The sequence below is a fragment of the Electrophorus electricus genome, chromosome 1 (genome assembly GCF_041902795.1).
Source record: "Electrophorus electricus isolate QZ-2024a chromosome 1, ASM4190279v1, whole genome shotgun sequence".
Taxonomy (NCBI): Eukaryota; Metazoa; Chordata; class Actinopteri; order Gymnotiformes; family Gymnotidae; genus Electrophorus; species Electrophorus electricus.
This window is the reverse complement of record NC_137497.1, coordinates 2,606,221-2,618,720: the sequence shown is the minus strand read 5'-3', so window position 1 is coordinate 2,618,720 and position 12,500 is coordinate 2,606,221. Positions and strand designations below refer to the sequence as shown.

Genomic DNA, 12,500 nt, shown 5'->3' with positions numbered 1-12,500 from the left:
CTTAAAAACAGAGACCTCCACTCACACCACTACAAAGCCCTGCAGTGCCAAGAGCTGAGTAGAGAAAAGAGTCCCCTCACACAGCAGAGAAAAGAGTCCCCTCACACAGCTGCTCCTCTCATACAGGAGAGAAAAGAGTCCCCTCACACAACTGGTCATGACACTGAGTTCATTAACACACATTAACACTGTAACACATCAGCACCAGTCTGAAATACAATCAGACCAAATTATAACACTACAGAAACAAACCTACATCACCCACTGGAACACACACACACACACACACAGCAAAATGCAGTGTGATCTGAACCTAAAACATCAGTACACTATAGCAGACGACCTGTACACAGTTCCTGCTCCACTGTGTGTGAGAGCAGGTTGTATTTGAGAACACACAGTTGAGTATCAGATCAGTTCAAGGACAGGGGATTTCTACATACCTGAGTGTCTCCAGTCTGCAGTGGAGATCCTCCAGTCTAGCAGAGAGCAGCTTCACTCCTGACTCTCCTGGGTGGTTGTAGGTCAGATCAAGTTCTTTCAGGTGGGAGGGGTTTGAGCTCAGAGCAGAAGCCAGAGAAGAACAACCTTCCTCTGTGACCAAACAACCAGACAGTCTGCAGATAGGAGGGAGAAAGAGGAAAATGTGTTTGCATGTAGCAGACTTTACTGTAAAGAAAAGTATGGAATTACAAACCATGAAACAGTAATTTTTTTTATCTGGAAGTTTTAAAAATTTTTTTAATATTCTTAACTTTTTCATGATAAAATATGCCTATTATCTTCTTGATGTAATTATTCCCAATGTTATTAAAAATTTGTAATGTCATTGGTAGTATTTTTGTTTCCATAGCAACAGATGAAAGTCTAAAGAATGTTTTGTACTTTATGGTTCATTTTCAACATCATTATTTGTTTATATATATATAATTTTAATTTATAATTAGAAAAGAGAACTGCAGTCAACTCTACCCTTAAACCATTAAGAAAATGGCTTTTGATGTGATATAAACTTTCCCAGTTTGCTCTTTGGTCCCCACTGCCATGATTCTCCAGTCTTGTTTCTTATGAGTTAGTCACTGTTTTTAACTGAGTTTTCAGCCACTGGTTAACGTGGAATAACCCAGTAGGTTTCTGTAAATGGTGAACCTCCTAAGATTGTTCCTGCTATTCAGAGGTTACTTACATGTTGAAAAAAGTCTAGTACTGTAATCTTCAATTTCATCGTGTATCTCACATACCACTTTGTAAAATGACAGCTCACTACACTTTCCCCAAACCTTAAGATCCATTAGTATTTGTACAGCTCACTACACTGTCCCCAAACCCTTAAGAACCATTAGCATTTGTACAGCTCACTACACTGTCCCCAAACCCTTAAGAACCATTAGTATTTGTGCAGCTCACTACACTGTCCCCAAACCCTTAAGATCCATTAGTCTTTGTACAGCTCACTACACTGTCCCAAAACCCTTAAGATCCATTTGTCTTTGTTCAGCTCACTACACTGTCCCCAAACCCTTAAGAACCATTAGTATTTGTACAGCTTACTACACTGTCCCCAAACCCTTAAGAACCATTAGTATTTGTACAGCTCACTACACTGTCCCCAAACCCTTAAGATCCATTAGTATTTGTACAGCTCACTACACTGTCCCCAAACCCTTAAGAACCATTAGTATTTGTACAGCTCACTACACTGTCCCCAAACCCATAAGATCCATTAGTCTTTGTACAGCTGTCTTTAGATGTTTATAAACACTGTGTTGATCTGGGAATATATTTGTTGTTAACAATATAAAGAGGCTCTTACAGCACAAACTTAAAAACTGTGGACTTTATCCCATTTGTACAGTGTAATGAAAGATTGGTCTACCCTCCTTCTCCAATGTAGAATGATGTAAACATTGATGACTTGTGGCAGTTAGATAAAATCTATTCTTCTGAGGTATTATCACAAACTCTACCTGTAGCATGTGTCAGATATGAATAAAATAAATGAATAATACCTCTGCCCTAAATAATTTCTGTTTAACTAAACTAGATTTTCTTGAACTAAGCCCTTTTCCTGAAATCTTATATAAAAGACTGGTAAATCGATATTCAGACTTTTAAAACTATGAATCACAGATCACAGCATAAACTTTGCATTTCAACAATGAATTCACAGAAAGTTCACCTGAGAATCTCCAGTTTACAGTGTGAACTCTTCAGTCCAGCAGAGAGCAGCTTCACTCCTGAATCCTGCAGATCATTGTTAGACAGGTCGAGTTCTCTCAGGCGGTAGTTTGTGAGTTGTAGAGCTGCACCCAAAATTTCACATGTCTGCTCTCCAAGATTACACAATGGCAGTCTGCAATGGCAAAGATTTTACATTCAGTGAGGAATATTTGAATGCATTAAGACCAAAATGTATTTAGATCATGGTGCCTGAAAACTAAAGTTATGTGGGTTTTTAAAGAAGATGAAATGAGTGTAGTTTGCTGTGCAATTATTGGATTCCTGCTGTACATTGTGTTGATCTTAAAGACATTTTCATAATACTGGTTAGAGTCAATAATCTTTTTTACCAACACAATCAAAGGAGTACGGGTTAGTCGTTAGGGGTTAGTAACAATTAGAGGGGTAGGAGTTAGTAACTTAATGAGAGTCACTTCATAAAGATGTATTCACAGTAAAAGAGTTATATCTTTATGAAGTGACGTATTCACAGTAAAAGAGTTATATCTTTATAAAGTGATGTGTTCACAGTAAAAGAGTTATATCACTTCAGGATATAAGGCGTGAAGCAGGACGCACAGACTTCCTCGACAAGGACGAAAATTTAATTGAAACATACACAATGGCACTCACACGTATTACAAATAAGGAACATGAAATGGTTAACAATAAACAGACACGATAAATGGGAAAACGTATAATAATGATAACACTTATATTTAACATTAATAAGCTACATTAACAATGACCAATGATACTGCACACACTAACAAGGGTTTAAATACACAGACAAAACAAGGTGCAGGTGTGTGCAGGCGTGGCCACAAACATCCTCCCAAGTCACATGGCGGGCCAAACCCCATGAATCGTGGGAGGAGAACGTTCCATGACAAAATATATGTGCTCTCCTGAGCATCTCCAGTTTACAGTGTCTCACCTGAGCGTCTCCAGTTTACAGTGTCTCACCTGAGTGTCTCCAGTCTACAGTGTCTCACCTGAGTGTCTCCAGTCTACAGTGTCTCACCTGAGTGTCTCCAGTCTAGAGTGTCTCACCTGAGTATCTCCAGTCTACAGTGTCTCACCTGAGTGTCTCCAGTCTAGAGTGTCTCACCTGAGTGTCTCCAGTCTAGAGTGTCTCACCTGAGTATATCCAGTTTACAGTGTGCTCACCTGAGTGTCTCCAGTTTACAGTGTGAACTCTTCAGCCCATTAGAAAGCAGCTTCATTCCTTCATCTTCCAGGGTGCTGATATTGATTCTCAGTTCTCTCAGGGAGGAATTTGATGATGCCAAAGTGGAACATAGAGTTTTACACAAATCTGTGTCCAGACTACAGTTACCTAGTCTGCAAATACAGAGGAAACAAAGCACATTTAAAACAGAGTGAGACATCAAACTGCACAGAAATGGTTTGAACAGCTTGAGAAAGAAAACAAGAAAACAAGCAAGTCAGTCTAACCAAACTAGTGGCAGAGTTACTGAATAAAAAGACTTGCAGTTAATGAACATTTACAACATTAATATCTAATACCTGTTATTACCTGCTATTCACTTTATGTTATATAAATACAATCAGTATAAGACAGCTACATAGAACTAGAACTAGACAGAACTAATCAATGTCTGAAAGAGTCTGGAGCAGGTGTGTTAGAGACTCAGGAATTACAATAATTAGAGCTGTAATATTAATTAATGAATCAACAAACCTTGGTTAAGTCATTAAAGTATTACTACACAACACAAGATTAGAACAGTGATGTAACTGCTTACAAGGAATTAAAAATGAAGTAACAGCTAAAATTATGAGATAACTAAGATATAGGTACAGAATTTAGTGATCAGATCACATTCGGATTTCACTCTACCAAATGAAATACAAGTCATAAACAACCAAGACACACTGTAATCTGATCATTGAAACCACAGTCAGAAGTGGTCAGAGACGGATGTTGATCGCATTTGATACAAGTGAAAATCTCTGTATCTGCATCCAACTACTCAAGTGGAAGCCCGTCTGCTGGCTGACTGCAGAAATTACTGCTGCTGCCAGTCAAAGCTTCTCCTGCACTGAGGCATACGGGACTGAATCACTTAACTGACAGTTCACCAAGTAGTAAATTATCTAACCTAGCTAATGGTGAACATTAATCACAACATCCTGTTTCAGTTAGTGGTAACATCAGCAGCTAGTTAGGTAATTCTCATAAGTCCATTTATGTGGTTTAGTAGTATTAACACAAAAGTCAGCTGCTTAACTGTTTTTTTAGATAGACATGCTTTTTCATGAACTTTTCTTGCTTGGTAAACACTTCTGCCCATCACAGGGCTGATCCTCTCAGGGGTCTGATCTGTCTGTAGGGCTACAGCTGGACACCTCGTTGCCAGTTGTAGATGGTTTCTGCCCATATCTGAGAGTGTATAATACAATCGTAATAGTCTGCAAGGAATCTTGTTTACCGTGTAGGTTGCAGGAAGCAAAACAGAAATGATGTGTGGACTGGTGTGCTTTTAAAATGTTAAAATAAGATCGAAGCACATCTGGTCACTCTGAGGACACATTTTAGTGAAAAGTGTAAACAGAATCCAGCCAAAGTGAATTCCGGTACAATCTGGAAATGAAACACCTTAATTTAAGGTGTAAACAGGCTATTTGCTTGCACAGCTGATGAAGGACCTCTGACCTAAATCTGGTTTCTCTGGAAACCTTGTGAACTCTCTTTCCATGTCTACGACCTCTATATCTTTAACTACAATACACTGTGCCATCCACGTATGTACACAGGGTAAGGCAAGTATTGTAGAAAGAGCAGAGAGAGAACTTCCTGTGTTTAACTTTTGTAGTGATAGATTACAGTGGGTGTAATTAGCTTCATTAAAAGACTTCACTTAATATTAATAGTAAAGTGGCTAAAGTTTGGTGTGATAAACTGAAGTCAGTAGCAGTCAATAATCCTAGCAAAGTGATCTAAAACTGAATCATAACCCTGACTGTACATTCACTAGTTTTAATTCAAAGTCACATACCTCTCATTAACACTCATTACAACTAGCTTTAATTCACAGTCACACACCTCCTATAAACACTCATTAAGACTAGTTTTAATTCACAGTCACATACCTCCCTTTAACATTCATTATGACTAGGAGCGGACAAAAAGATGTTAAGGTCAATGTTTTCTGTAAATTTTGTTTTGAAACAAAAATTAAGTGGTACTTTCATATTGAAACATATGAAATGTTTTTGCTGTTTCTATTCTGCTGCCTTGTGGAGTGTTGTGGTGTGTGTGAGTTGAGGGAATATAATAAATAATCCAGTGTATCAATTCTAAAGCTGTGTGGCATCTTCCTTGTGAGGGTGAATGAAACATTTAGCCATCAGTACTCAATTACTAATATAAATTATTGAATAAATAATAGTTAAACACTCACAGAGCCTTTCTGCAGTTTGCAGCAGCTGGGATCAGCCTCCTGTAACCCTCCTGTGATGTGTTGTATTTCTCCAAGTCCAACTCATCCAGCACCTCCTCTGAGGTCAGAAGCATGCAGGCTAGTGCTGAACACTGTCCAGGAGAGAGCTCCTGTCCTGGGTGCTTCTCTGATTGTAGATACTCCTGAATCTCTCTGGCGAGAGACTGGTCCTTCATTTCAGACAGACAGAGGAACAGACTGATGGATCTCTCAGTGGGGAGGTCCTCTGTTTGTATTTGGTCTTTGATGTACTGAACTGTGTATGTGATGCTCTCTGGGCTGCTGTGTGTGTGTGTCAGGAGGCCTTGTAGGAGACACTGATTGGACTCCAGTGAGATGCCCAGCAAGAAACGGAGGAAAAGGTCCAGGTGTCCATTCTGACTCTCTAAGGCTTTACACACTGCTTTCTTCAGCAGGTCACGGAGAGAAACTTTCTTAGACCTGGAACTGGACTGTAACTTAAAACCCTGCAGTGCCCTCCTTTTATTGCTGATAAAACAGTGAAACACATAAAGAGCAGCCAGGAACTCCTGAAAACTCAGATGTACAAAGCAGTAGATCTTCCTCTGGTAAAGCACAGATTCCTCCCTAAAGATCTCAGTGCAGATCCCAGAGTACACGGAGGCCTCAGTGACATCAATGCCACACTCTCTCAGGTCTTCTTCATAGAACATCACATTTCCCTTCATCAGGTGTTTGAAAGCCAGTTCAGCCAGTTTCAGAATCATCGACCTGTTGGATTTCAGATATTTCCTTTGATCTCTTTTCTTTTTCCCCTCATACTTCTCATTCTTCATATTGATCTGAGTGTGCAGGAACTGTATGTACATCTCAGTCAGAGTTTTAGGGATTTCTGTAGCAGTTTGTTTTAGTATTTCCTGAAGCACAGTGGCTGAGATCCAACAGAAGGCTGGTATGTGACACATGATGTGGAGGCTCTTTGCTGTCTTTATGTGTGAGATGATTTTCTCAGCTTGGTCTTGGTCACTGACTCTCTTCCTGAAGTACTCCTCCTTCTGTGGGTCCGTGAATCCCTGAATTTCTGTCACACGGTTAATGTACTGAGGAGGGATTTGATTGGCTGCTGCTGGTCGGGAGGTTATCCAGATGAGAGCAGAGGGAAGCAGCTCTCCTTTGATGAGGTTTGACATCAGCACACCCACTGATGATGTCATGCTTATGTCAGACACTTTATTACACTGGGAAACGTTCAGTTGAATTCTGCTTTCATCCAGGCCATCAAAGATGAACACAACTTTGTACATATCATATATCTTTTGGTCCAGGTCTTTTATCTCAGGATGGAAGTCACACAGGAGTCTATGCAGACTGTACTGGTTATCTTTAACCAGGTTCAGCTCCCGGAATGGAAGCACAAACATGAAATCTACATCCTGATTGGCTTTTCCCTCTGCCCAGTCCAGAATGAACTTCTGCACTGAGACAGATTTCCCAATGCCTGCAATGCCTTTGGTCAGAACAGTTCTGAGCTTTGGCACTTCTGGGTCTTTATCTTCTTTTGGTTCTGTGACACCTTCAGCCATCACAGCTCTGATCTTCTCTTCCTTCATGTCTCCTTCAGGACCTTGTACAGGTTTAAAGATGTCTGAGCAGTAGATTGGAGTGTCTTGTACCAGCTGTTTCCTGGGTGTTTTCTCCATCTGTAAAACCTCATGTTCTTCATTCACTCCTTCACTCTCTCCCTCTAGGATGTAGAGTTGTGTGTAAACCCTGTTCAGGAGGGTTTTATTCTCTTGTGATTTGTTTCCCTCAAATAAACTCTCATACTTGTTCTTCATGCTGGTTTTGTGTGTGTGTAAGACTCTGTGTAGGACATCATCCAGTGGTGTGTGAGAGTCCTGCTGTATGGACTCTTCCATGTCTTTGTGTGGATGTAGAACAGGATGAGTTCTTCTGTAGAAACATACAGCCAAAATGTCAGTAATGAAACTAATGTATAATGAAGTACTAATGAAAACATTAACAGACTTGTGTGCTGAAATAAATGAACTTGGATAGTTATGGAGAACTGGGCATTAATGAGGAACAGACTGATACACAGTAGAGTGGGAGATACACCGTGAGATTTACACTGTACAGTAACACTCAGGAGTCAGAGGTGGGCGGGGCTAGAGGTGGGCAGGGCTAGAGGTTAGTAGGATGTAACTGACATTATAAGGACGATTCCTAATAACAGGAAAAACAGATCATAATACACACGGGGTCATATGGCAAAAACAAACACTTAGAACAAGCAAAACAAGAAGAAACAGTCAGAAATGATGGAACAATGTTAACAATCACTAGAGAACATTAGCAAGAGTCTGACATGTACAGATAGATAGATAGATAGATAGATAGATAGATAGATAGATAGATAGATAGATAGATAGATAGATAGATAGATAGATAGATAGATAGATAGATAGATAGGAGAGTAACAATACTATACATATATAGACATGCAAATGAATGATATACACAGTAATGAAATCTCTATATATACAGACATGTAATGAGACCACACACACACAAACACACACAAACACCTGCACACATCAGAGATGAGTCACTATACAGATACCTACATGAGGTCAATGAGGAGACTATATACACACATACAGATATGAGGTCAGTTTACTAATTACCTCAAAAACTCTTGAGGGACATCTTTAAGGGCAAAACTAAAAGTGAGCATGTCACTAGAAACCCCAAAACTACTACTAAAAAGCATTAACCAAAAATCAAAAATGATTATAGACAGAATCTAGTAGCACTACATCTACAGCACTGTCTCACCTGGGGTCAGTCAGAGTCTAGTAGCACTACATCTACAGCACTGTCTCACCTGGGGTCAGTCAGAGTCTAGCAGCACTACATCTACTGCACTGTCTCACCTGAGGTCAGTCAGAGTCTAGTAGTACTACATCTACAGCACTCTTGATAGCTTAACAGATGCACTGCTGGTTTCTGAGAGTAGTTCAGGATAACAGTGCATGTTATGTTCCCTGCATGTGAGTTTAACTCATTTTACACACATACAAGGAACACTAAAACACATCCAGGCACCCTGGTTGGTTGTATACAGTGTTAGACTTTTCACACTGCTTCAAACCCTTCCAGGAAAAATTAGAATATATAATTTTATATTTATGGACTGATCAAGTAATGTGTATGTGTCACGGGACGCTCCCCCCCACGAGTCACGTGGTACGGCCTGCTGCGTGCAGGGGGGTTCACCGTCAATTGTAACCAAGCAATTCTTGACTGCACGCACCTGCACGGGTTACCGTCATGTGTCTATTTAAACCTCTGCTAGTGTTTGCATTGTGTTGGTCATTGTTTGCTGAAGTCTGTTTAAACGTGTGTATATCCATTGTTCAATGTTGTGTAACCTGTGTCTAGTTAAATGTACCGTTATGTCTGTCACTAATGTTGTGTGAGTGCCACCGTTGTTCGTGGTTTATGTTAATAAATGTTTCACTCTGTCGAAGGAGTCTGTGCGTCCTGCTCCACGCCCATCAGCACTCGGGGCAGCAGCAACGTTACAGTATGATTTAGTATTAAAATTTGATCAGAAAATGCATCCATTTTTATCCTCTCTTAGGAAAGTAGTCCAGGGACAGCCAGCCCAGAGAAGCCAGTCTGCATTATGCTATTGTAACAATCTGAATGTCGCAGGACGCACAGACTCCGTTGACGTAGACAGACATTTATTGATAAAGACAGAAGACAACGGCATTCACATTTAACGTACTCGATGGACATTAACGCGGTGAACAAGTATTTAAACAACATGACCATGAACAATGACCGATAATCCCGCACACACCAGCCTGGGTTTAAATACACAGACATAACGAGACTAAACCAGGTGCAGGTGTGTGCAGGCGTGGTTACAAACACGATAAACAAACAAGACCCTCCCACTGCACACGGCGGGCCAAACCACGTGACCTGTGGGAGGAGAGCGTTCCCTGACAGCTATCAAGTCACAAGCACATTTCAAAAGAAACACATTCTCTTCTCAGCCAGACAAAATACAGACACCAGAGACACATAAATCTGCAGAAACCTCTCCACTGGCTCCCACTGAGATAGATGAAGATTCCTCAAGGTGAGGAGACATGTAACTCTGCATAGGTATAAGATGACATTTAGTGGTGATATAGCAGTATTAACAGTAATAACATGTAACTCTGGGTAGGTATAAGATGACATTTAGTGGTGATATAGAGGTATTAACAGTATTAGACATGTAACTATGGGTAGGTATAAGATGACATTTAGTGGTGATATAGAGGTATTAACAGTAGGAGACATGTAACTCTGGGTAGGTATAAGATGACATTTAGTGTTGATATAGAGGTATTAACAGTATTAGACATGTAACTCTGGGTAGGTATAAGATGACATTTAGTGGTGATATAGAGGTATTAACAGTAGGAGACATGTAACTCTGGGTAGGTATAAGATGACATTTAGTGTTGATATAGAGGTATTAACAGTATTAGACATGTAACTCTGGGTAGGTATAAGATGACATTTAGTGGTGATATAGAGGTATAAACAGTAGGAGACATGTAACTCTGGGTAGGAATAAGATGACATTTAGTGGTGATATAGAGGTATTAACAGTATTAGACATGTAACTCTGGGTAGGAATAAGATGACATTTAGTGGTGATATAGAGGTATTAACAGTATTAGACATGTAACTCTGGGTAGGTATAAGATGACATTTAGTGGTGATATAGAGGTATTAACAGTATTAGACATGTAACTCTGGGTAGGTATAAGATGACATTTAGTGGTGATATAGAGGTATTAACAGTATTAGACATGTAACTCTGGGTAGGTATAAGATGACATTTAGTGGTGATATAGAGGTATTAACAGTATTAGACATGTAACTCTGGGTAGGTATAAGATGACATTTAGTGGTGATATAGAGGTATTAACAGTAGGAGACATGTAACTCTGGGTAGGTATAAGATGACATTTAGTGGTGATATAGAGGTATTAACAGTAGGAGACATGTAACTCTGGGTAGGTATAAGATGACATTTAGTGGTGATATAGAGGTATTAACAGTAGGAGACACGTAACTCTGGTTAGGTATAAGATGACATTTAGTGGTGATATAGAGGTATTAACAGTAGGAGACACGTAACTCTGGGTAGGTATAAGATGACATTTAGTGGTGATATAGAGGTATTAACAGTAGGAGACATGTAACTCTGGGTAGGTATAAGATGACATTTAGTGGTGATATAGAGGTATTAACAGTAGGAGACACGTAACTCTGGTTAGGTATAAGATGACATTTAGTGGTGATATAGAGGTATTAACAGTAGGAGACATGTAACTCTGGGAAGGTATAACAGTCAGTCAGTGTCTCTCTTACTGAGATGATGTTTACTGTCTTACAGTCAGTGTCAGTGATCAGACAGACAGACTACCTGTACTACACACCAAACACTAAGAGATCAGACAGAGAGAGACTACCTGTACTACACACTAAACACTAAGAGATCAGACAGAGAGACTATCTGTACTACACACCAAACACACACCAGACAATAAGAGATCAGACAGCGAGAGACTACCTGTACGACTCACTTCACTCATCACTCTCATCTCTAGGTGATGTACCCTTGTAAACCAGTTTTCCATCTGTACATTTATACCTACTTTACTAACAGAAAAGGTTTATGTAAAGGTTATGCAGGTGTCCATGCCAATAAAATCTCCTTAGGCTCCTTTGAGTGTTTAATAACACCTCACCCTCACCTGGTGTGTACTGTAGCGTGCCAGTTACACTGTCTCACCTGGGGATAGTCAGACTCTAGTAGCACTACATCTACAGCACTGTCTCACCTGGGGTCAGTCAGAATCTAGTAGCTCTACATCTACAGCACTGTCTCACCTGGGGTCAGTTAGAGTCTAATAGCACTACATCTACTGCACTGACTCACCTGGGGTCAGTTAGAGTCTAGTAGCACTACATCTACAGCACCATCTCACCTGGGGTCAGTCAGAGTCTAGTAGCACTACATCTACAGCACTGCCTCACCTGGGAGTTTAGCAGCACTTCATCTATAACAATGTCTCTTGTAAACCAGAGTGTTCCATCTGTACATTTATATGTACTTCACTAACAGAACTGTTGTAAAGTTTATGCAGGTCTCCATGCCAATAAAATCTCATGAGGCTCCTCTGGTGTGTACAGTAGAGTGCAGGTTACACAACCCCAGCTGAGTGTTTAATAACACCTCACTGTGTTCTGTTTCCCTATTAGTTAAGATATTTAAAAAGTACACATATCACTTAATGAGAACTCAACTCTTATTTTCCCACTATGTCATACATGTTGTCATTAACAGGAGGAGCTGTATAAATGGAATTGTTGACTGTCATCCTCACTCAGTGATCATCATTAACACACCTTACAAATGATCTTAAAACAGTAAAGATGGAGTAGACCTTACATTACTGACAGAACAGTACCCTCCACCCTTCCACACCTACAATAATGAAAGAATCTGAGTGTGTGATGTGTCACTCACTTTGGGTCAGACGGCACAGGTCCACTGCTGAATACGGGAGGATTACCCATGGACACGTCACTCTTCAGAGACACACAGCTGGGTGCTGGAGACTCTGCTCTCTTTACCCTGATGAAAATGAGGAAAGTGTTGAGTAATTACATCCTTCACTACATCTCATTTATCCTGAATATTCCCTCTTCCTGTTTCCTCAGATTAAGTGCTGATGGAAAGCTCCTCACTTTGGGTCAGAGGTTCCTCCTCCA

General features: G+C 40.1%; 2 protein-coding genes across 2 annotated transcripts in view; one reads left to right on the top strand and one right to left on the bottom strand.

Moving 5' to 3' along the window:
* LOC118241310 (uncharacterized) overlaps positions 1-12,500 on the top strand; it is a 451,150-nt gene that overhangs the window by 39,307 nt on the left and 399,343 nt on the right. The window lies entirely within an intron of this gene.
* Positions 1-12,500, bottom strand: part of LOC113569026 (NLR family CARD domain-containing protein 3-like) — a 21,256-nt gene that overhangs the window by 3,763 nt on the left and 4,993 nt on the right. The window contains exons 2-7 of the mRNA XM_081711186.1: positions 12,477-12,500; positions 12,256-12,363; positions 5,649-7,601; positions 3,391-3,564; positions 2,180-2,353; positions 444-617 (exon numbers count right to left, since the gene is read on the bottom strand). The exon at positions 12,477-12,500 is cut by the window's right edge and continues 84 nt beyond it. Of these exons, the coding sequence (XP_081567312.1) occupies positions 444-617; positions 2,180-2,353; positions 3,391-3,564; positions 5,649-7,601; positions 12,256-12,363; positions 12,477-12,500 (2,607 nt within the window). The remainder of the gene's footprint in view (positions 1-443; positions 618-2,179; positions 2,354-3,390; positions 3,565-5,648; positions 7,602-12,255; positions 12,364-12,476) is intronic.